The 20466-nt window shown below is 49.9% G+C and overlaps 1 protein-coding gene across 2 annotated transcripts in view; it reads left to right on the forward strand.

The window, feature by feature from the left end:
- Positions 1-20466, forward strand: part of DLGAP2 (DLG associated protein 2) — a 275780-nt gene that overhangs the window by 175269 nt on the left and 80045 nt on the right. For both annotated transcript variants that reach the window (XM_027529990.1, XM_027529991.1), the window contains exons 3-4: positions 2531-3591; positions 12417-12628. In XM_027529990.1, the coding sequence (XP_027385791.1) occupies positions 2599-3591; positions 12417-12628 (1205 nt within the window). In that variant the 5' untranslated portion in view covers positions 2531-2598. The remainder of the gene's footprint in view (positions 1-2530; positions 3592-12416; positions 12629-20466) is intronic.

The raw sequence follows: 20466 nt of genomic DNA on the forward strand, positions 1-20466 counted from the left end.
TATATATACATATTGTATACTGTAATAGAGCCTTATTTTCTGCATATTATAAATGAATATGTGTATTACCTATACACTTGTGTAAAGAGCCTCTTGATGAAAGTGAAAGAGGAGAGTGAAAAAGTTGGCTTAAAGCTCAACATTCAGAAAACGAAGATCATGGCATCTGGTCCCATCACTTGATGGCAAATAGATGGGGAAACAATGGAAACAGTGGCTGACTTTATTTTTCTGGGCTCCAAAATCACTGCAGATGGTGATTGCAGCCATGAAATTAAAAGACGCTTACTCCTTGGAAGGAAAGTTATGACCAACCTAGACAGCATATTAAAAAGCAGAGATCTTACTTTGTCAACAAAGGTCCATCTAGTCAAGGCTATGGTTTTTCCAGTGATCATGTATGGATGTGAGAGTTGGACTATAAAGAAAGCTGAGTGCCGAAGAATTGATGCTTTTGAACTGTGGTATTGGAGAAGACTCTTGAGAGTCCCTTGGACTGCAAGGAGATCCAGCCAGTCCATCCTAAAGATCAGTCCTGTGTTCATTGGAAGGACTGATGTTGAAGCTGAAACTCCAATACTTTGGCCACCTGATGCGAAGACCTGACTCATTTGAAAAGATCCTGATGCTGGGAAAGATTGAGGGCAGGAGGAGAAGGGGATGACAGAGAATGAGATGGTTGGATGGCATCACCGACTCAATGGACATGGGTTTGGGTGGACTCCGGGAGTTGGTGATGGACAGGGAGGCCTGGCGTGCTGTGGTTCATGGGGTCACAAAGAGTTGGACACGACTGAGCGACTAAACTGAGCTACACCACTTATGTGTATTACATACTGTAATAGAATCGGCTTCCTTACACATTTGTTGTTGTTCAGTTAGTTGTGTCCAGCTCTCCGTGATGCTATGGACTGCAGCATGCCTGTACCTTATTAGGGTCTGTATGTTCTGTATGTATTACATTATATATCATATATTCTTACTATGTACTATTGTGACCCATTGGACTATAGCTCTCCAGGCTCCTCTGTCCATTGGATTTTTCAGGCAAGAATACTGGAGTGGGTTGCCATGCCCTCCAGGGGATCTTCCCAACCCAGGGATCAGACCCGCATCACCTGTGTCTCCTGCATTGCAGGCAGACTTCTTTACCTGCTGAGCCATTGAGGAAGCTATATATATATATAGTATATACTATAATGGGCTTCCCTGGTGGCTCAGATGGTAAAGAATCCATTTGCAATGTGGGAGACCTTGGTTTGATCCCTGGCTCAGGAAGGTCCCCTGGAGGAGGGCATGGCAACCCACTCTAGTATTCTTGCCTGGAGAATCCCCATGGACAGAGGAGCCTGGCGGGTTACAGTCAGTGGGGTTGCAAGGAATTGGACATGACTGAGCGACTAAGCACAGCACAGCACACATATACTATAAAGTCTGTATTTACTGTATATATATTATATGTATACCGTGTACAATGTATACATATTACGTGTGGATATATGCATTATGTATACACATTACGTATGCATATATTGTGCTGTGTTGGAGTCTGTATCTCCTGCACCTCTTTGATGGCCAGCTGGAAGCAACAGAAGCAGAAATCCTAGGACAGCAGGATGTAGAGGTAGAGTGAGGGGCAAAGCCTGGAGCCCAGTAAACCCTGAACTTCATGAATGCTGAGCCAAGAGAGTTGAAAATGGTAACAACCACAATCATGGCAACTTAGCTAGAGTAACTATTGCGTGCCCTCCTCCTGGACCTCCACTGTTGAGGACATGGAAGCCCACCTCGAGTCCTGCACCATTGGGGGCAGAACCTAACTAGTCATGTCCAGAGGCCCTGATCCAACCACTAGGCTGTGCAGCCTTCCTCCTGGCAAACCCAGCATCCTGCAGAGGTCAGCTCCGGTGGTTCGAGGGTCTCCATACAGTAGCACCATTCACAAAATGAAACCTTTTTTTCTGAGTAGAATCATAGAGCTCAAAATCAACAGTGCAAAACAGGAAATCAGGGCATCATGGCTTCATCCTCATATTGACTTGGACGGTGGCCTTGAGAAAGTCACCTCTGCTTCTTGCCTGCACAGCCAGTGTGTGGCTTTACGCAGCTCACAGCCAACCCTCTGTGTGGTGTGGCGCATCAACCCACCAGCTATCTCACTTCTTAAGTAGCTGGTGCTATTCCTCAAACTTCTTAAACTGAACTATAGCACTCAAATCTAGTCAATGTAACTCTTTTCCCCCAAACTGTTCGCTTAACACCACCAAATCTTACTGTCAAGACCTGATGACCACTTTAGACATTCAGTATTTGTAGTTGCAGAACCACCCTGGGGAATAGTGGTTACTCTTCTTCATACTCCTGGAGTTTGGAGCTGTCCATGTGGTGTGAAAAAATGACCATTCAGTTGAGTGTCCAAATCAGGAGTGGTCCCGGGATAAAAACAGTCCCCGTGTGGACGGGGGTGTCCACGCAGGCTTTCCCTCCGGGTTGCTCCACATCTGACCCGGCTTCTGTGTTCTCTCGACAGACCAGCAGTATTCATGGTCCCCGACTCCGCACTTCAATGAAGAGAGGTACTCCCCCGCACCAAGGACTATGAAGGGCTTATCTGGGAGTCGGAACCCGCCGCTGTGCTCTGGCCACACATGTGGCCTGACGCCGCCCGAGGACTGCGAGCTAGGCCACCTGCACCACGGCCCCGAGGCGCGACCGCCCTACCTGCTCAGCCCTGCCGACAGCTGCCCGCTGGAGCACCACCGCTGCTCCCCGCGGACCTCCATCCACTCCGACTGCGTGATGCTGCCTGTGGTGCTGGGCGACCACGTGTCCAGCAGCACCTTCCCCCGCATGCACTATAGCTCCCACTATGACAGCAGGGACGACTGCGCCGTGGCCCACGCAGGCGCCAAGATCAACCGCATCCCGGCCAACCTGCTGGACCAGTTCGAGAAGCAGCTGCCGCTGCACCGGGACGGCTTCCACACGCTGCAGTACCAGCGCGCCTCCGCGGCCGCCGAGCAGCGCAGCGAGAGCCCCGGCCGCATCCGGCACCTGGTGCACTCGGTGCAGAAGCTCTTCACCAAGTCCCACTCCCTGGAGGGCTCATCCAAAGGCCACGTCAACGGCACCAGGGCCGACGGCAGGGCGGACGAGCACGCGCACGGCCACCACGCCAAGCATGGCCGGCGGAGCAAGAGCCGCGAGCGCAAGGTGGAGGGCCGGCCGCGTGGGGGCCCGGGCAGCTGGTGGGGCTCCGACGACAACCTGGACAGTGACAGCACCTGCCGCGCCTCCAGCGCGCTTGGCCGGCCCCACGCAGAGCCTTTGGCCCGCTGCTACCCCGACGCGCTGCCCGGCCCCTTCGGGGACCTCTCGCTGAGAACCTCCAAGAGCAACAATGACGTCAAGTGCTCGGCCTGCGAGGGCCTGGCCCTGACGCCCGACACCAAGTACATGAAGCGCAGCTCCTGGTCCACGCTCACCGTGAGCCAGGCCAAGGAGGCCTACCGCAAGAGCTCCCTGCACCTGGACAAGCCACCCGGGCCCCCGGAGTTGAAGCCGCCGCTGCGGCCCTGCCACTACCTGCAGGTGAGGGCTGGGTCCCGGTGCTGCAGGAGAAGGGGGCGTCCTGGCTCTGCAGGTCAGGGGGGCGTCCGGGCTCTGCAGGTGAGGGGGGCATCCGGGCTCTGCAGGAGAAGGGGGATCCTGGCTCTGCAGGTGAGGGGGGCATCCAGGCTTTGCAGGAGAAGGGGGCGTCCTGGCTCTGCAGGTCAGGGGGGCGTCCGGGCTCTGTAGGTGAGGGGTGCGTCCAGGCTCTGCAGGTCAGGGGGCGTCCGGGCTCTGCAGGTGAGTGGGGGAATCCTGGCTCTGCAAGTGAGGGGGGCATCCGGGCTCTGCAGGAGAAGGGGGCGACCTGGTTCTGCAGGTCAGGGGGGCGTCCAGGCTCTGCAGGTCAGAGGGGCATCCGGGCTCTGCAGGTCAGGGGGGCGTCCGGGCTCTGCAGGTCAGGGGGGTGTCCCTGCTCTGCAGGTGAGGGGGTTATCCCAACTCTGCAGGCTGCTGGTGGGAGCATCCTGGGAGGACCTGGAGTGTGGCGGGCCAGTCCCGGGGGCCTCTGAGGCTGCAGGATCCAGTGACGGCTACAACGTGTGCTCCCACAGCAACGTTTCCCCATCTGAAAGCGGCCAGTGGGGCCCAGGAATGAGTTTGCATGAGCTCACCAGCTTTCCCCACGCTGGCAGCTTTAAACCTTGGATATGTCAGGGAGCCTGGTTGTAGGAACCGAGTCTGTTCTCTGGGGTGTGGGTGAAACACACCGCAGGCAACAACAGGCACGGGCGGGTGCGGACACAGTGACCTCGGAATTCTCTGGGGCCCTTCCTGTCCTCTTGGCTCCTAACCACATGTGCCCAAATGAAAGGGGAGCCCAGCACCAAGAGGCCCCCTCTTTTTTCCAGAGGTCTCTGCAGTTACTTCTGTCAGCTAACAGTGCTGTTAGCAAAGCTCTGAAACCTGAAGTTTCCTTCAGGGCACATGTAATTTGCATTCGAATCCACCCTTCGATGGGTGATGCGGGCTGTGCACAGGATTGGAGAGGTTCTCTTGGAACCCTGAGTAACCGTCTGATCGCCAGTGTCTGATTGCTGGCTGAGTTGTCAGGAAGTCAGTTAACCAGGCAGATAAGCAACCGTGATTCTTCTCAGGCATCAGGTGGCTGTGAATTGGAATTGCGTTAGCAATTCCAACCGCCACCTGGAGCATGCTCCATGACCGAGTGGATCTGGTTTAAAAGGAAAATGTGCTTATCAGATTGCTTTAATAGGCAGATTTATTCAAAGAGACAGATTTAAATAGCAATATTTAAATAATATTGCTTATTATTATTTTATTTTAAAATGGTAATGTTTGATTAATATTAATTAAAATATTAATATTTAAGAGACTTAAATTTTACTTGTAGTTACTTGCTAAATGCCCTTCAGTTGTGTCCAACTCTCTGTGACCCCATGGACCCCACCAGGTTCCTCTCTCCTTGGAATTCTCCAGGCAAGGATACTGGAATGGGTTGCCATCCCCTCCTCTAGGGGATCTTCTCAATCCAGGGATCGAACCCAGGTCTCCTGCGTTGCAGGCAGGTTCTTTACCACTGAGCCACCAGGAAGTCCTTGCTAATGCATAAATAGGAAGTTTTTGCCTGAACATCTGTAAAGGACTGTGATAAACATGGGAGATGTGAGACTTGGAGTGCCCCAGGCCCCACCCCTCCCCAGGCTGCTGGTGTCCCAGGGGCTGGAGCCCCAGCCCTTCCACAGGCTCCCTGCTGACTGCACTGCACTTCCTGGGAATCCTCCCCAGCCAGATCAGAGGCAGGGGAGTGGAAGAGTTTGTCTGTAGCTGCTGCTGTAGGAGTAAGATTTAAAAGAACAGAGGAGAGAAATAAATGTTCATAGGCTCTTTTTGTTTTCTCCACCAGAAGCTAGAGAAATCTGGAGGTGAGCAAAAGTGTTGTATTTTGTTTTCACCTTTGGTTTGTACAGAATACGTAGTTAACATTAGAGGAAGTCCGTTTTATGTTAAGTAGGTCAAAGCAGACAACAGAGTTGAAAGAAAATTCTGATGTTTTATTCTTTCAAAGAGCTTGTTTTGGTTGTTTCCTCCATCAGCAGACACAACATCTAAAGTCGGAGTTTTAATGAATATCACACTGACCGGGTGGGTGACGTGCAGCTGGTCAGCTCAGGAGCAGATGCTCCCTGTCACGCCCTGCCCTGAGTTCCAGGGACACAAGGTGGACGATGGCTGCCCGACCCTGGTGGGAGGACAGATGGGGGCAGCTGCCTCTGTCACACCTAGAGCACACTGGGAACACCTGGAGCACACTGGGAGCACACTGGGAGCACACCTGGAGCACACTGGGAACACACCGGGAGCACACCGGGAACACACCTGGAGCATACTGGGAGCACACCGGGAGCACACTGGGAACACACCTGGAGCACACCTGGAGCACACTGGGAACACACCTGGAGCACACCGGGAGCACACCGGGAACACACCTGGAGCACACCGGGAACACACCAGGAGCACACCGGGAACACACACCGGGAGCACACTGGGAACACACCTGGAGCACACCGGGAGCACACCGGGAACACACCTGGAGCACACCAGGAACACACCAGGAGCACACTGGGAACACACCTGGAGCACACTGGGAGCACACTGGGAACACACCTGGAGCACACCGGGAGCACACTGGGAACACACCTGGAGCACACCGGGAGCACACCGGGAACACACCTGGAGCACACCGGGAACACACCAGGAGCACACCGGGAACACACCTGGAGCACACTGGGAGCACACCGGGAGCACACTGGGAACACACCTGGAGCACACCAGGAGCACACCGGGAGCACACCGGGAACACACCCGGAGCACACCGGGAACACACTGGGAGCACACGGGGAACGTGGGCCTTGACCCCTCCAGTGCAGCCCCCCTCCAGCGTCACGCAGCCTGGGACCAGCACCAGCTCTGGTCCCCTTCTCCCATCCTGGGCCCTGGCATCTCCCCCTGCCTCCTTCACTTTCTGTCCCTCCTTCCTGTCTCTGTTGTTTCTGCCCGACTGGCGGTCCAGACCCACGGGGTCCCTCATGTGACCAGGGTCTCCCTCCACATGTGTGTTGACCATGCTGCAGTGTCTTGTCTGGGGTCTGCTGGGGGAAGAGCTCCCGGCCCGACACTCCAGGAGCTGTTGGAGGAGATGAGCAGAAGCACATGGAGCTGAGGGCCACCGTGAGCACGGAGGCTTCCCCAGGCTAGAAGGGCATTTCAGCCTTGCCCCCAATACCCAGCCCTGCCAAGGTCTGCGCGTCCCAGCCCCAGGCACCCAGCCTGCCCCACCGTCCTTCACGGGAGAGGGCTCCAAATGCTGTGGGTCGTGAGCAGCCTGCTCCTGGGTCACTCATGAAGCTGATAAGGTCCCCTGGCCCCTGGCTCGAGTGCACACAGAAATACAGCCTACGACGCTGCCTTTCCCAGCGTTGCTACCACAGTGGGTTCTGTGCTGAGGGTGGCGGGCGTGCCAGCCCACGAGGCAGCTCCTCTCTGACTTCCCACTGCGAACATTCAGTCACACACAGGCCCTGTCATTCTTAACTGGTGAACGGGAATGAAGTAGCATGCTCACCCACACAATATTACACGTTTCTGTAGTGACTGACGGTTTCCCAAGGGCCTTTCTTACACTCTCTCGAATCTAACCACAGCGTCTGATGTATACGCAATCAATGAGGCAGAGAGATTTACCAGGCTCATGGCTGGCAAATGCTCAAACCCCACCATCCGTCAATGAAGAATTTATTTCAGCAACATTCCTCAAATGCCTGCCTGTCACAGGCCCGAGACCAAGCCAGCACCTGACAGTGATGCAGTGAACGGTCGCAGCCTCCTGGGTCAGTCCACGTGCTGGACAGTCTTCACTCCCATCAGCCCTGCCCCCGTGTGCTGGGATAGGGGACAGCGTCCGGACAGAGGTGGGGTCACTTCAGACGGGGTGTGGAGGAGTCGGTCTCAGAGCTGACCCACACCCTCAGCTCTTGGTCGGAAGTCAGCATTTACTTCGGGCTGTGTGGAAGCACCCAAGGCCTGAGGCCTTTGAAGTGCTTGAGGCAGAAACCAGAAAAGGCCCATTTGGTAAAGATGGATGGTTTTTCTAAACCACACATGGAAGGCTGACTGCACGTTAGGCTCGACTTTTCGCCGCGTGGACGGGTGGCACCCGACTCCCACGTTGTTCAAGGCTCAAGTGCACAGGCTCATGTCCATGTATAAAGCCTCCAAACACTAATAAAACAGAGAAATAAAAGGAAGGTCACTTGTGAAATAAGAACATGAATCTTAATATCAAATCGTCTGGTCCCTGACAGACGTGTCCAGAGGGAAGGGGAGAATTTGGGAGCTCGTTTCTGGGTGAAGACTTGCCGCTAATCTGGACCCGAGGAAGGAGTCTCAGAGGCCCGCCCGCAGGCTGCTCTGACCTCCAGGTGGAACAGCGCACCACAGTTCCCTCCATCAGTGACACCGCGCAGAGGAAACCAAGAGCACTGTGGTTTACATACAGAAAAGAGCTGTAGTCAAGGCTTGGGTCGTCACAGACAGGAAGGCAAACGCTGGGATCACACAGGACAGGAGCCTGCCCTCCAAGGGGTGGGGTCACACAGGACAGCAGCTGATCCTCCACGGGGTGGGGTTGCGTCCTGCTTCTTGACCACCGGGGTGCTGGCCACATCCCCCCAGTGTGTGGCATCACAGCCGCCCCAGACAGATGTCCAGGCTGCCCTCGAGGGCGCCCCACTCAGACCCATGGTCTTGCACTGTGACAGCCTGGAACTGGGAAGCCCAGCTGTCTTGCTCTGTTATATTCCCAGGGCAAATGTGCCTGGCGTGCATTTAAAACAAAACAAGAAAATTGTGGACTGAATGGAGAAGACATGTCCCCACATGGACACCTAGTGTTTGATGGCATTTTCTTCCTTGGTTTCAGCACCTGGAAGAGAATATTATTACAAAACCCCTTGTACCTTTGCCATGCTGCTTAAAAGGAAGAAAGGACATTTTAATCTGCAGCCTGAAATCTTCTTCAAGCAATAAGCAGGAGATACTGAAATCTACACTCACCTCAACCTTAAGAAGATGCCTATTCAGAAATTGTAAATGTCAGTGCTCTAAGCAAGTAGGAAATTAGAGTAATAGTTATCTCTAAATGCAGCAAAGGTTACACATGGATTCGCAGAAGCTGTGGATACCATGAAAAGAAGTTTATTCGTCCATGAAGCACTTGATGTTTTGGGGTCCACCCTGGCCACCCTCATGCCTGCCACTGCAGGTTTGTGACCCTGTAATGTGCTGAAGAAAGCGTTCTTTACTGAGGCACGGTGGCATTTCAGTGTCACTCCCCCGTTCTTTTTACAGTCTGCAGACATATGCTTTGGAATCAGCGTTGCAACTGCCCTTGACTCTGGTTTACTCTCCTTCTGTATTGAAATCTCGTCTGTCAAAGACTGCGAAATTGGCAGCTTCAATCAGAAACAAAAATATACAAGCTGATCTCATTTGTTAGTTAATTCACAAGCTTCTGGGAAAAAAAACCTCTACTTTGTTTTTTTTTTAACAGAAGCATGTTTTTGATTCACAAAAATTCCATAAGCTGCCAGTGGGAACGCGTCTTCCCTGGCACGTGGCTCCTCCCCATCCACCTCCCACCAGCCTCCTTGGAGCGCCTGCCCCACAGCCGAGCCCCTCTCCCGGGCGCTGGCGGGGGAGCTGGAGTCTCTGTGAGACTCTTCTGCCTGCTGCTCGAGTCCCAGTGACTTAGAGCCCCCAGCCTCACCTCCAGGAAGCCTTCCCCGATCACCTCCTCTCTGTCAACAGCTTCCTCTGGCTCCTTCCCTATTTGCCCTCTGCACCTCCTTCTTTGCCCTAATTAAACCATAATCACTTTATTTTATGCCTGTCTCCTCTACTGAAATGTATTCTCACTTGGGACTAAATTTTCTTAAATTAAAAAAATAAGTTTACTTTTTATTACAATAGTTATTAATATATATATGGTCCATGTAGAAAATTTAGAAAACATAAAGAAAAATCATTGAAAAGCCCACCATTACTGTCTCCCAGTGATCATTGCACATCCTCCCGGCTGTGTTTCTATGCATAATACAGCATCTCTGTCTTTCAGGGCTTCCCTGGTGGCTCAGCGATAAAGAACCCCCCTGCCAATGCAGGAGACAAAGGAGACATGGTTCAATTCCTGGGTCGGGAAGATCCCTGGAGAAGGAAATGGCAACCCACTCCAGTATTCTTGCCTGGGAAATCCCATGGACAGAGGAGCCTGGTGGGTACAGTCCATGTGGTCTCAAAACATCAGACACAACTGAACACGCGTGCACACGCACACACATCTGCTTTTACAGTATCAGAAACATGGTGTCCAAAGTTTAGAAAGTGCTCTCCCTCATGGACATCTCTCCTTGGCTAAATACTCCTTCTTGTGCATATTATCCATGGCATGGTTTAGTAGATATTTTCAACCACCCCATGAGATATTATCAGTTCCCTCCTTTGACCCTAATGATCAGTTCACAGTCCCCAGCACGAATCCTGTTGTCTGGGGACATTGCTGGGTCAGAGGCACCTACAGATCGAGTCTTCCGACTAGTGGCATAAAGCGTGGGCCCATGTTACTGCTGGGCAGGAGGCTGGGGGCAGCCTCTGTCCCACAGCCTTGTCCATCCTCCAGTTTTCGGGATTGCTGAAACTGATCCCTGTGAGGAGAGAGGCCTGGATGTCTGGAGAAGCCCAGACTTCCCTCCTCCTGATCTCCTCTCCCGAGTGCCCCCACTCCTGTAATCCTGTGTCTGTTTCCCCAGTGGCTGTGTTGCCGGCGTTTCTTCTTCTTCCCGCAGTGTCTCTGGCAGCTCTGTGCTGCCCTCTGTGGTCTCGTGCCCACCCGCCTGCCCAGGTCTGGACCCCTCCCCGGGGTCACCATCCCCTTGAAAGCCGCTGGGAGATGGGCGCTCGGCACCTGGCTGTAGGGAACTTGGACATGCTGCCCCCAAGCCCTGCTCTGCAGCTGGGAGTCCCTGGGCCACGCCGCCCTGAGGGTCAGGCCTGTGAGGACCCAGAGTCTCTGTCCTGTGAAGCCCCCTCCTCTTCCACGTGAGGCTGGCGTGTCTCTGTGTCTTTCATGGACCCAGCCTGGCCCGGGGTTGGGGCCGGTTCCGCACCCAGGCTGCAGGGAGGTTCAGCGGAGCGTCACCATGGGGTCTGGGGGGCTCGGTACCCATGCGCTCACCCTCACTGAGGGGTGCCCGCTCCCTGCGTGTTGGTGGGGGCCCCAGAAGGGGCATCCGTCCTGCCCTGGGCTGCAGTGTGCAAGATGGAAGATGGAGAAAAAGTGCTTTCAGCTGATAACTCTGCCCTGGCAGCTAGCCCTGCGTGTCCCTGGCTGGGACGGTAACGAACAGCCCAGTGGCCCCATCAAAACTGAGAGATGACAAATGAACGCATCAACAGACAAGCTCACAGACACAGAGAAAAGACGTGCGGTTGCCGAGGCGGGCAGGAGGGGTGGGGAGGACTAGGGGTTTGGGGTTAGCAGATGTAAACTAGTGTTTACAGGGTGGGTAAACAGCAGGTCCTACTGGATAGCACGGGGAACCGGATTCAATATCCTGTGATAACCACAGTGGAAAAGAATATGAAAAACAGTGTATATATGTATAGCTGAATCACTTTGTTATACAGCAGAAATTAACACAAGGTTGTAAATAAATTGAACTTCAATTAAAAAAAAATTTTTTTTTAACGTGGAAAGATGGCAAGACTCCTTTTACAATGAACCCACTCCAGTATTCTTGCCTGGAGAATCCCCATGGACAGAGGATCCTGGCAGGCTCCATGGGGTCCATGAGGTCGCAAGGAGTCAGGACTGAATGACTACGCACAGCGCAGCCATTAACCACAGGACAAGCCCCACCTACGAAGACTTTGTCAACACGGAACTGCATCGTCTCCACGAAGAGCATGGTGGGAGATTCCCTCCTCCAGCGTGAAGAGCATGTGCACTGGGTCCTTGGACTACATAGCTCTGTGTGATGGTGCCAGCGCGTGTGGACTCACACAGCCCCCTACACTCGGCCACTGCCTGGTGTGGTTTTGGTTTTTATCAGCATCACGGCTGGTGGAGCATGAAGGGACCGCTCTGCCCTGAGCGCCTGTGGCGGAGACAGCCTGTGATGTGTGTGCTGTGTGAGGACCTCAGGTTTCCTGGGGGGCGGGTCAGCACCGAGTGCAGGCCTGCTCCTTCCTCCCCGCAGCGCAGCCTGCACGCACGCCGCCGACAGCACACAGTCTGAGTGCCGGGACTCAGGTCCGGGCGTGCCCTGGCGTGCAGAGCCCAAGCATGCCGGGCCCCGGCGTGGGGACCACGACCCACGCCCCGTGTCAGCGCTCACAGGCCTCAGGGCCTCCTCCTCTGGTTTCCTTCTTCTCCTCCTTTCTTCCTCTCCACACTGGAGACCTCTTTTGTCCAGTTTTCTCAAGGTTCAACTGCTTTCTCACCACAAGGAAATAAATCTAAGTGTTAGCAGTGGTTTTTCCAGGTGCTGAAACTACGTTTTTTCCTCATTCTACTTTTCTAACATTTTCTCACTTTTCCCATAACGTTTGTCACTTTTATAACAGGAGGAAAAGCAATGATTATATGTGAACATCCTTTTGGGATTTGAGTGACGGACCATGAAGAAGCATGTGACGTTCGGTGCTGAGTGCCGGTGACGAGCCGTGTCTTCGGGGGCCGCGTCCCCAGGAGGCAGCTGGGGCCCTGACGCCCTGTGTGCTCTCCCCAGGTGCCCCAGGACGAGTGGGCAGGGCGCCCCACGGGGGGCAGAGATGACGAGATCCCCTGCAGGAGGATGAGGAGCGGGAGCTACATCAAAGCCATGGGCGATGAGGACAGCGGGGACTCGGACTCCAGCCCCAAGACGTCCCCCAAGCTGGCCCTCCGGCCGGAGCCCCTGCTCACATCCATCGGACAGAGGCCGCTGGGAGACCTCCAAACGTAAGCCCCCTGCACCTCCCCCGCCCCAGCCCAGGGCTTTCCTCACACGAGCCAGCAGTCAACCCAGAAAAAGCCCAGGATTGAAAATATTGGACTCAATGGCCATCAATTTAAAGTCCTCTTTAAAAAACCTATTAGACCTTTGGTTACACTTACTGCATAGTAATGAAGGAAATATACTAGGGTGATTTTTAAGTCAGGTATTAATATTTGAGCACCAGTCATAGCCAGTGAGCACCAGTCATAGCCACCCATGTCTTCTCAGATCATTGCAGCTATGTATCAGGAGTTCCTGTGTGTGAGAGACAGTCACAGTGGGGAGTTTTGTGTTTACTGTAACTTTACAGGCGCGTAGGCAACAAAGTTTTTGCAAGGTAAGAACAGGAACTGGATTAATTTTACAAATATCATAGAATATGCTTTATATATTTGTCCAAAGATACACTGTGGGGTTTTTTAAATTGAAATATAGTTGATTTACAACGTTGCGCCAATCTGTGCTGTATAGCAAAGTGATTTAGTTACACGCATGCACACACTCTTTGTTTAAAGTCTTTTCCACTGGGTTTATCCCAGGATATTGGGTACCGTTGTCTGTGCGCTTGTTTATCCAGCCTGTCTGTGACAGTTTGCACCCGCAGTCCACGCCCACCCCCACGCCTCCCAGCAACCACACGTCTGTTCCATGTCTGTAAGTCTGCTTCTGTTTCATAGAGAAGTTCATCTGGGTTACTTTAGATTCTACATATAAGCGATATCATGTGGCGTTTGTCTTTCTCTTTCTGCCTTACTTCACATAGTATGATAATCTCTAGGTCCATCCACGTTGCTCAAATGGCATCATTCCACTCTTTCTTATGGCTGAGAAATGTCCCGTTGCGTATCTGTTCCACACCATCTTTGTCCACTCATCTCTGCATGGACAGACAGGATGAGCCCCGGTCTTGGCTATTGTGACTAGCACTGCAGTGAACACAGGGGTGCGTGCTGAGATACACTGCGGGTAAATTCAACTGATTTCCAAAATATAAACAGAGGAAATGAGGAACTTGGCTATTCGTTTGAATGATGAAAACACGACTGCAGTTCTTAGCTGTCAGACTGTCGTCTGTTTCCGGTCCTTCCAGCTAAGTCTGGATTCACATGCAAAGAAGCACCTGCTTTTTCCACCACGAGCTTGGCTTCTCTGGTGTGGAGGTTCGACAAGAGGGTGAAGCGGCAGGTCAACGCTGTTCCCGGGGCATGTGCTACATTCTCCTTATATGTCTGTAGATTATTCTTTTCCCCCAAATCTGACGCTGCAGTGGATACATGACGCGGAGCGGGTGGTGCTGTGCCCAGACAGTACCATGCCTTGTAGGACGACTCCGCGGATTCGCAAAGTCCATGAAACTCCCATAGCAAGTTGTTCCTTGTGTTAAGATACGAAATTTCTCTTGAAAATATGTTACTGGGCGGTACATCAATTAAGTTGTTGTTATGGCCTGTTAGGATCTTAGCACATCTTGGGATTTTATAGGTTTCAATATCATTTCATTTATTTTCATCTTAAATGACCTCACAAAAGCTCAGCTCTTTCCCCAGGGAGGTTAAAACTGTGCCCACGTTATGGAACAAAACCCTGACTCAAAGGGATGAGGTGCCTTGGCCACATAAGGACCAGGGGTTTGATTGAAAATGGTTATTGTAATTCCACGTTCAGGGAAAGTACTTCACCTGAACAGCAGGAGTGCATGCCAGGGACCACGTGCTTTCTGTGAGAAAGGAGAAGGTGGTTCCAAAGTTGGGTTTAAAACATGGCCCTGAGCAGAAAGTCTGGGATTTAGCAGCTCCCCAGATGTGTTTCCCTCCAGCACCACAGAACTTCACCAGGGGGAGCTGACTGACAGGCGGATTAAGATTCAAATGATAAACATAAGAATTAGTGTCTGCTGACCTCCTTCAGGTTTTTATTCTCCTCTTGGTATGCACAGTTAATTCTATTGATGTTAATAATGGTATTCAAGAAGGCAGATAAAATAGCCAGAAATAGCCCGGTAATTATACTTTAGTTCTAATTGGATGGATTGAGGATGGATTGATGTTCTTACGGCTAAACTGTCATATGGGCATGCTGACCCCTGGGGGTTTTACATGCCTCCTGCCTCACATACACTCTCTTGTGTGATGGACTTGCCCAGCAAGCCTGCTTTGATCTGCCTGGCTGAGACCTGCAAGGGTCTGGAGCTACCTGTCGTCAGCCCTTTTGAGCCACATAATGTAACCTCCCTTCTGTGAAGGCTGCTTGACCTCTGGGGACAGTGGTTCTGTTGAGTGTCTTGTCTTCCTGCTGTTACACCAAGAAAGCAGCCAGTCCTCCCATTAATAACTGACCGTGCTTCCTTATTACACGTGCAGGGATTCTCGCTCTCCCCTTGCTGTGTTCTCTAAACAGTGCAAGGTGACAGAAAGTCTGTTCACTCTGGAAAGAAAAATGAAGCAAAAACAAACAAGCAAAGACTTGTCGCACTTGTTTTACTGCCCAGAATTCTCAAGAGTTGTGTTGATTGATCGAGGACAAACTCTCTCTCTATGGGTCAGACCCTGCCCACAGGCAGATGCCACTGAGAGCTATTTTAAATGCAATGTAAATTTCAAGATGCTATTGAATCCAATTTACTAGGTTTTAAATTAGTTTATGTATTAATATCTGGAGAGTTCACTTTTTATTATTATGAAAGGTAGACCAACTAATTTAATTTTAGGGTCTTTTTCTACTAAGTTGAATTGAGAAGTCTAATCTCTAATAATTTTGAACATCTCTGAGTCATTCTCTCAAGAAGGTAGCATTTTAAATTTGCAGAGAAAGGAGAGCTTATGTTACGAATTACTTCATATGTAAAGATAAACTCAGGAGGGTTACAGATATAAACATAAGAATCATGTTGGCATATGTAACTGTATACAGGTGTGTGTATATGTCTACATGTGTATGTATTGTGTGTGTATATGTACACGTGTGTATGTACAGGTATGTGTATATGTCTACATGTGTATGTACGGTGTGTGTATATGTCTATGTATGTATATACAGTGTGTGTATACATGTGTACATACAGGTGTGTGTATGTACATGTGTATATATGTACATGAATCTGCATGTGTGAATATTTTACAATCTTGAGTTGGAGAAGGTATCAGTTCAGTTCAGTTCAGTCGCTCAGTCATGTCCGACTCTTTACGACCCCATGAATCGCAGCACGCCAGGCCTCCCTGTCCATCACCAACTCCTGGAGTTCACTCAGACTCACGTCCATCGAGTCAGTGATGCCATCCAGCCATCTCATCCTCTGTCGTCCCCTTCTCCTCCTGCCCCCAATCCCTCCCAGCATCAGAGTCTTTTCCAATGAGTCAACTCTTCGCATGAGGTGGCCAAAGTACTGGAGTTTCAGCTTCAGCATCAGTCCTTCCAAAGAACACCCAGGACTGATCTCCTTTACTATGGACTGGTTGGATCTCCTTGCAGTCCAAGGGACTAGCAAGAGTCTTCTCCAACACCACAGTTCAAAAGCATCAATTCTTCAGCGCTCAGCTTTCTTCACAGTCCAACTCTCACATCCATACATGACCACTGGAAAAACCATAGCCTTGACTAGACGGACCTTTGTTGGCAAAGTAATGTCTCTGCTTTTGAATATGCTATCTAGGTTGGTCATAACTTTTCTTCCAAGGAGTAAGCGTCTTTTAATTTCATGACTGTAGTCACCATCTGCAGTGATTTTGGAGCCCCCCAAAATAAAGTCTGACACTGTTTCTACTGTTTCTCCATCTATTTGATATTGAGTTATGGCAGCAGATGCCATGATCTTAGTTTTCTGAATGTTGAGCTTTAAGCCAACTTTCTCACTCTTCTCTTTCACTTTCATCAAGAGGCTTTTAGTTCCTCTTCACTTTCTGCCATAAGGGTGGTGTCATCCTTATGACACCACTTGAGGTTATTGATATTTCTCCCAGCAATCTTGATTCCAGCTTGTGCTTCTTCCAGCCCAGCGTTTCTCATGATGTACTCTGCATAGAAGTTAAATAAGCAGGGTGACAATATACAGCCGTGACGAACTCCTTTTCCTATTTGGAACCAGTCTGTTGTTCCATGTCCAGTTCTAACTGTTGCTTCCTGACCTTCATATAGGTTTCTCAAGAGGAAGGTCAGGTGGTCTGGTATTCCCAATGCATATCCCAACCTTATTCCACAGTGAGAAACTACAAAATATTGACATATTTTAATTCATAAAACTAAAAACATATTCATGGTAAAGGCCAACAAACAAATGAGCAAACTAAAGGTACTGTCACCAAAGTAAGACAGTCATGGAAACCTGGGGAAATGCCCCATGATACAGGTGACATGTGCTCACATTCCTCACACAGAGAGACACCTTGCAATTCAGTCAGGAAGAGATGAGCACTGCGGCCATATAAACAGGCAGAGGCCAGAGAAGACGTTCACATACCTCATCAGTGACTGAAAGTCTGGGAGAGCTCTAGCATTCCACTGAAAACTAAAAATCTAAACTCCCGTTCTAGAGTGTAAAGGTGCAGAAATGTAGTGGTGCTCACTAGTTCTCGTGCATCACTGAAGGAAGCAGTCAGTTGTCCGCATGCCCGTCAGCAGGGATCTGGTCGCACAGGTGGATTCACCTGGAAGAGCAACACAGCTAAGATGCTCTTCATTGTTACATCATCAGTAATAGCAGAAGTTACAGTAACCCAGAGTCCACCATGATAGTACTGACTGAACAATAGATATACTCAAGTATTGAAATAGTAGAATATTATTAATAGGATATACTAGAATATTAGGCAGCTATAAAAATGAGGAACACTTCTATGTGCTAATTGTGGAGCAATCCAGATTACATCAACTTTAAAAAACAAAGTACAGGACATTATTATATAGCTGCCACTTTTTTAAAAAAACGTGAGAGACTGAGAATCTTTTTATGTTTATTGTAACTACAGATTCTCTCTTTTTTAAATTTGTTCATGTGTTTTTTGGCTGTGCTGGGTCTTCGCTGCTGCGTGGACTCTTTCCTAGCTGTGGAGAGTAGGGGCTGCTCTTCGTCACGGTGCTTGGGCTGCTCTTGTCAGGGAGCGCAGGCTCCAGGGGCGCGGGCTTCAGGAGGCGTGGCCCCTGGGCTCAGCTGGTGCAGCTCCCGGGCTCACCTGTTCTGCGGCCTGTGGGACTGAACCTGTATCTTCTGCCTTGGCAGGTGGGCTCCTCCACTGAGCCGCCAGGGAAGACCCGATGCTGCCACTTTTATATGATAAAATGGGAAAATAAGACTAAAACGCGTGTCAGATTGTATTACATAAAGAGACAATAGAAGAATCAATAAGGAGCTAATAAAAATGTTTCCATCTAAGGAGCGAGGAGGAAGCAGGTGTAACAGGGATGGACAGGACATCTCAATGTGCCTCTTTTATATATGGTGTGGACCTTCATTTATGCAAACGTGCCATCTAGTCAGAAATATCAGAACTTAAAAGACGTAATAAAAGAAAGTAAAACCCACTCTCAAGAGACAGAGCAGCCAAGAGAAGATTTAGAGATGACTCATGACAGAACCATCAGAGAGAACTTTAAAATAATGGATTAATGCCATAAAAGATCAAAGGGAAAACGTGGAGTACTCAAAGACACCAAAGGGAAATGGGCAGAGAGAGAAAGTGTAAGGAAGAGGGAGGCAGAAGCACTGCAGGGGAAACCCACGGTGTTAGAAGCAGAGGTGCTGAGCTCATCAGTAGATGCGGCACAACCACGTGATGGTCAGTGAACTTGAAGATAGTCTGCAGGAATCACCACACACACAGAAATGTAGGAAACAGAAGCAGAAAAGAGCACTCCAGAGCTGTGGGCAAACGTTAAATTGTCCAAGGAACTGAATCCCAGGAAGAAAAGAGAAGGTGCACAGTCCATGGAAGAAGCATTTGAAGATGTAACGCCCAAGAGTTCTGAAAACAGTGAAGGATGGCAAATCACAGACTGAAGAATCTAGAAAGCCTCGAGAAAGATAAGTACCCCAAACAAACCACCAAAACCCCGTACAAATACACACATATTCAAACCGCCAGAAACCGAGAATAAAGAGAAAATCTTAAAGAAAGCTGGAGAAAAATAAAGGACATTACACACAGAGGAACAAACCTTCTCACAGGGTTTTTGTCATAAACTAGTCAAGCCAGAAAACAATGAAGTGACACCTTTAAAGTATTAAAAGAAAAACCTATGAAGCCAGAATTTGAGACTTAGAGAAAGTATCTTTCAAAAATGAAGAAAAGATCAACTTTTGAGGATAAAGATAGCCACTATTAGCTATTTTTCTCCATTTTAATTACTTTTTCAAATTTCTGTAATGAATATGTAAAGTGCTTAATACTGACCACCTTTCCTTTCCAGCCCTTTGGGCAGGGAACTCGACTCAGAGGTAAAAGTAATACCTACTGTCCTTTCTTCCCAACATTTTCCCTCTTCTCATCGTAGGATCTCTCGAATCCGCCCTCAAGTCAGGTCGTTCCTGACCACCCTCACAGCTGCACGCGTGTCCCCTCGGTCTACACCCAGCTGCTTCTGTGCGCTTTCTCTCCTGCTCATCCAGCCGTGACACGCATGTCCCCCCACAGCGCTGAGGGCAGTGCCCAGTTCATCTCCTGGCGAACCAAGGGATCTGATTGTGTAATGGATGGAGAGCTGTCACGCTCGAACAATGAAGAGTGCTGAAAGCCATCACTCTTTACATGCGAGTCGCTCTCTTTACACCTGTGGTCTTCAGATGTCTAACAGCGATGGCATGGATGATCAGCCAAACACTTACGAGAAGTCAGACAGGACTTTCTGTTAACTAAACAGAAGCCAACGGCTGTCAAAGCCCCACCTGTCCCCAGACAATGCACTGAATAAAGAGATTAGAGCAAAAGAGGTGAATCTGTAAGATTTGAGAGCAAAATTAAACAACATTAAGCCTAATAGTAAACCTAAAGCAGCAGTGATTTATGCAACTTTCCTAAAGGTAGTAAAGATGAGTTATTCTATTAAAATCATTGCCTTCCTTGGTGTATTGTACTTAGTATATGCATTTGTTTCTTTATTCCTCCAATAAGTAAGTTTGTGCTAGGACTGGGTGTGTAAATAAGGTATCAAGTAAATAAATGATTGAAAGTACAGACTTGCCAGGGCACTAACCAGGCAAGCAAAACTAATCAGTTAATTTTCAGTGACAGGAATCATCTTTACAGACTATTAAAAAGTGAGATTTTGATGAACCAAATTGCTCTTGAAATAATTTATTGAGATAAAGATGTTTTTAAAAATCTCTTTTATTGCAAAATTTGGCAAATATATATATATAAATGTATGTGCATTCTTTAACTTTTTATTTTGTTTTGGAGTGTAGCCAATTGCCAATGTCTCGACTGTTCCAGGTACACAGCAAAGAGACTGAGCCACACATATACACGTACCCCTTCTCCCCCAAACTCCCCACCTACCCAGGCTTCCACGTAGCGTCGAGCAGAGTTCCTTGTGCTGCACAGTAGGTCCTTGTTGGCCGTCCATTTAAAAATATAGCAGTGTGTACACGTCCATCCCAAGGCCCCTAACTGTCTCTTCTCCCCATCCTTCCCACCGGTAACCGTAAGTTCCTTCTCTCCATCTGTGAGGCTGTCTCTGTTTTATAGACAAGTTCAAGCCTCCAATGAGAGCTCAGTTTGGCTGGCACCTTAGTGTCGATCTGTGATACTGTGAGCAGAGAACCTGGTCACTGTGGGCCAGACTGTGACCTACAGTTCTAAGGCAAGCTAAC

The sequence above is a fragment of the Bos indicus x Bos taurus genome, chromosome 27 (genome assembly GCF_003369695.1).
Source record: "Bos indicus x Bos taurus breed Angus x Brahman F1 hybrid chromosome 27, Bos_hybrid_MaternalHap_v2.0, whole genome shotgun sequence".
Classification (NCBI taxonomy): domain Eukaryota; kingdom Metazoa; phylum Chordata; class Mammalia; order Artiodactyla; family Bovidae; genus Bos; species Bos indicus x Bos taurus.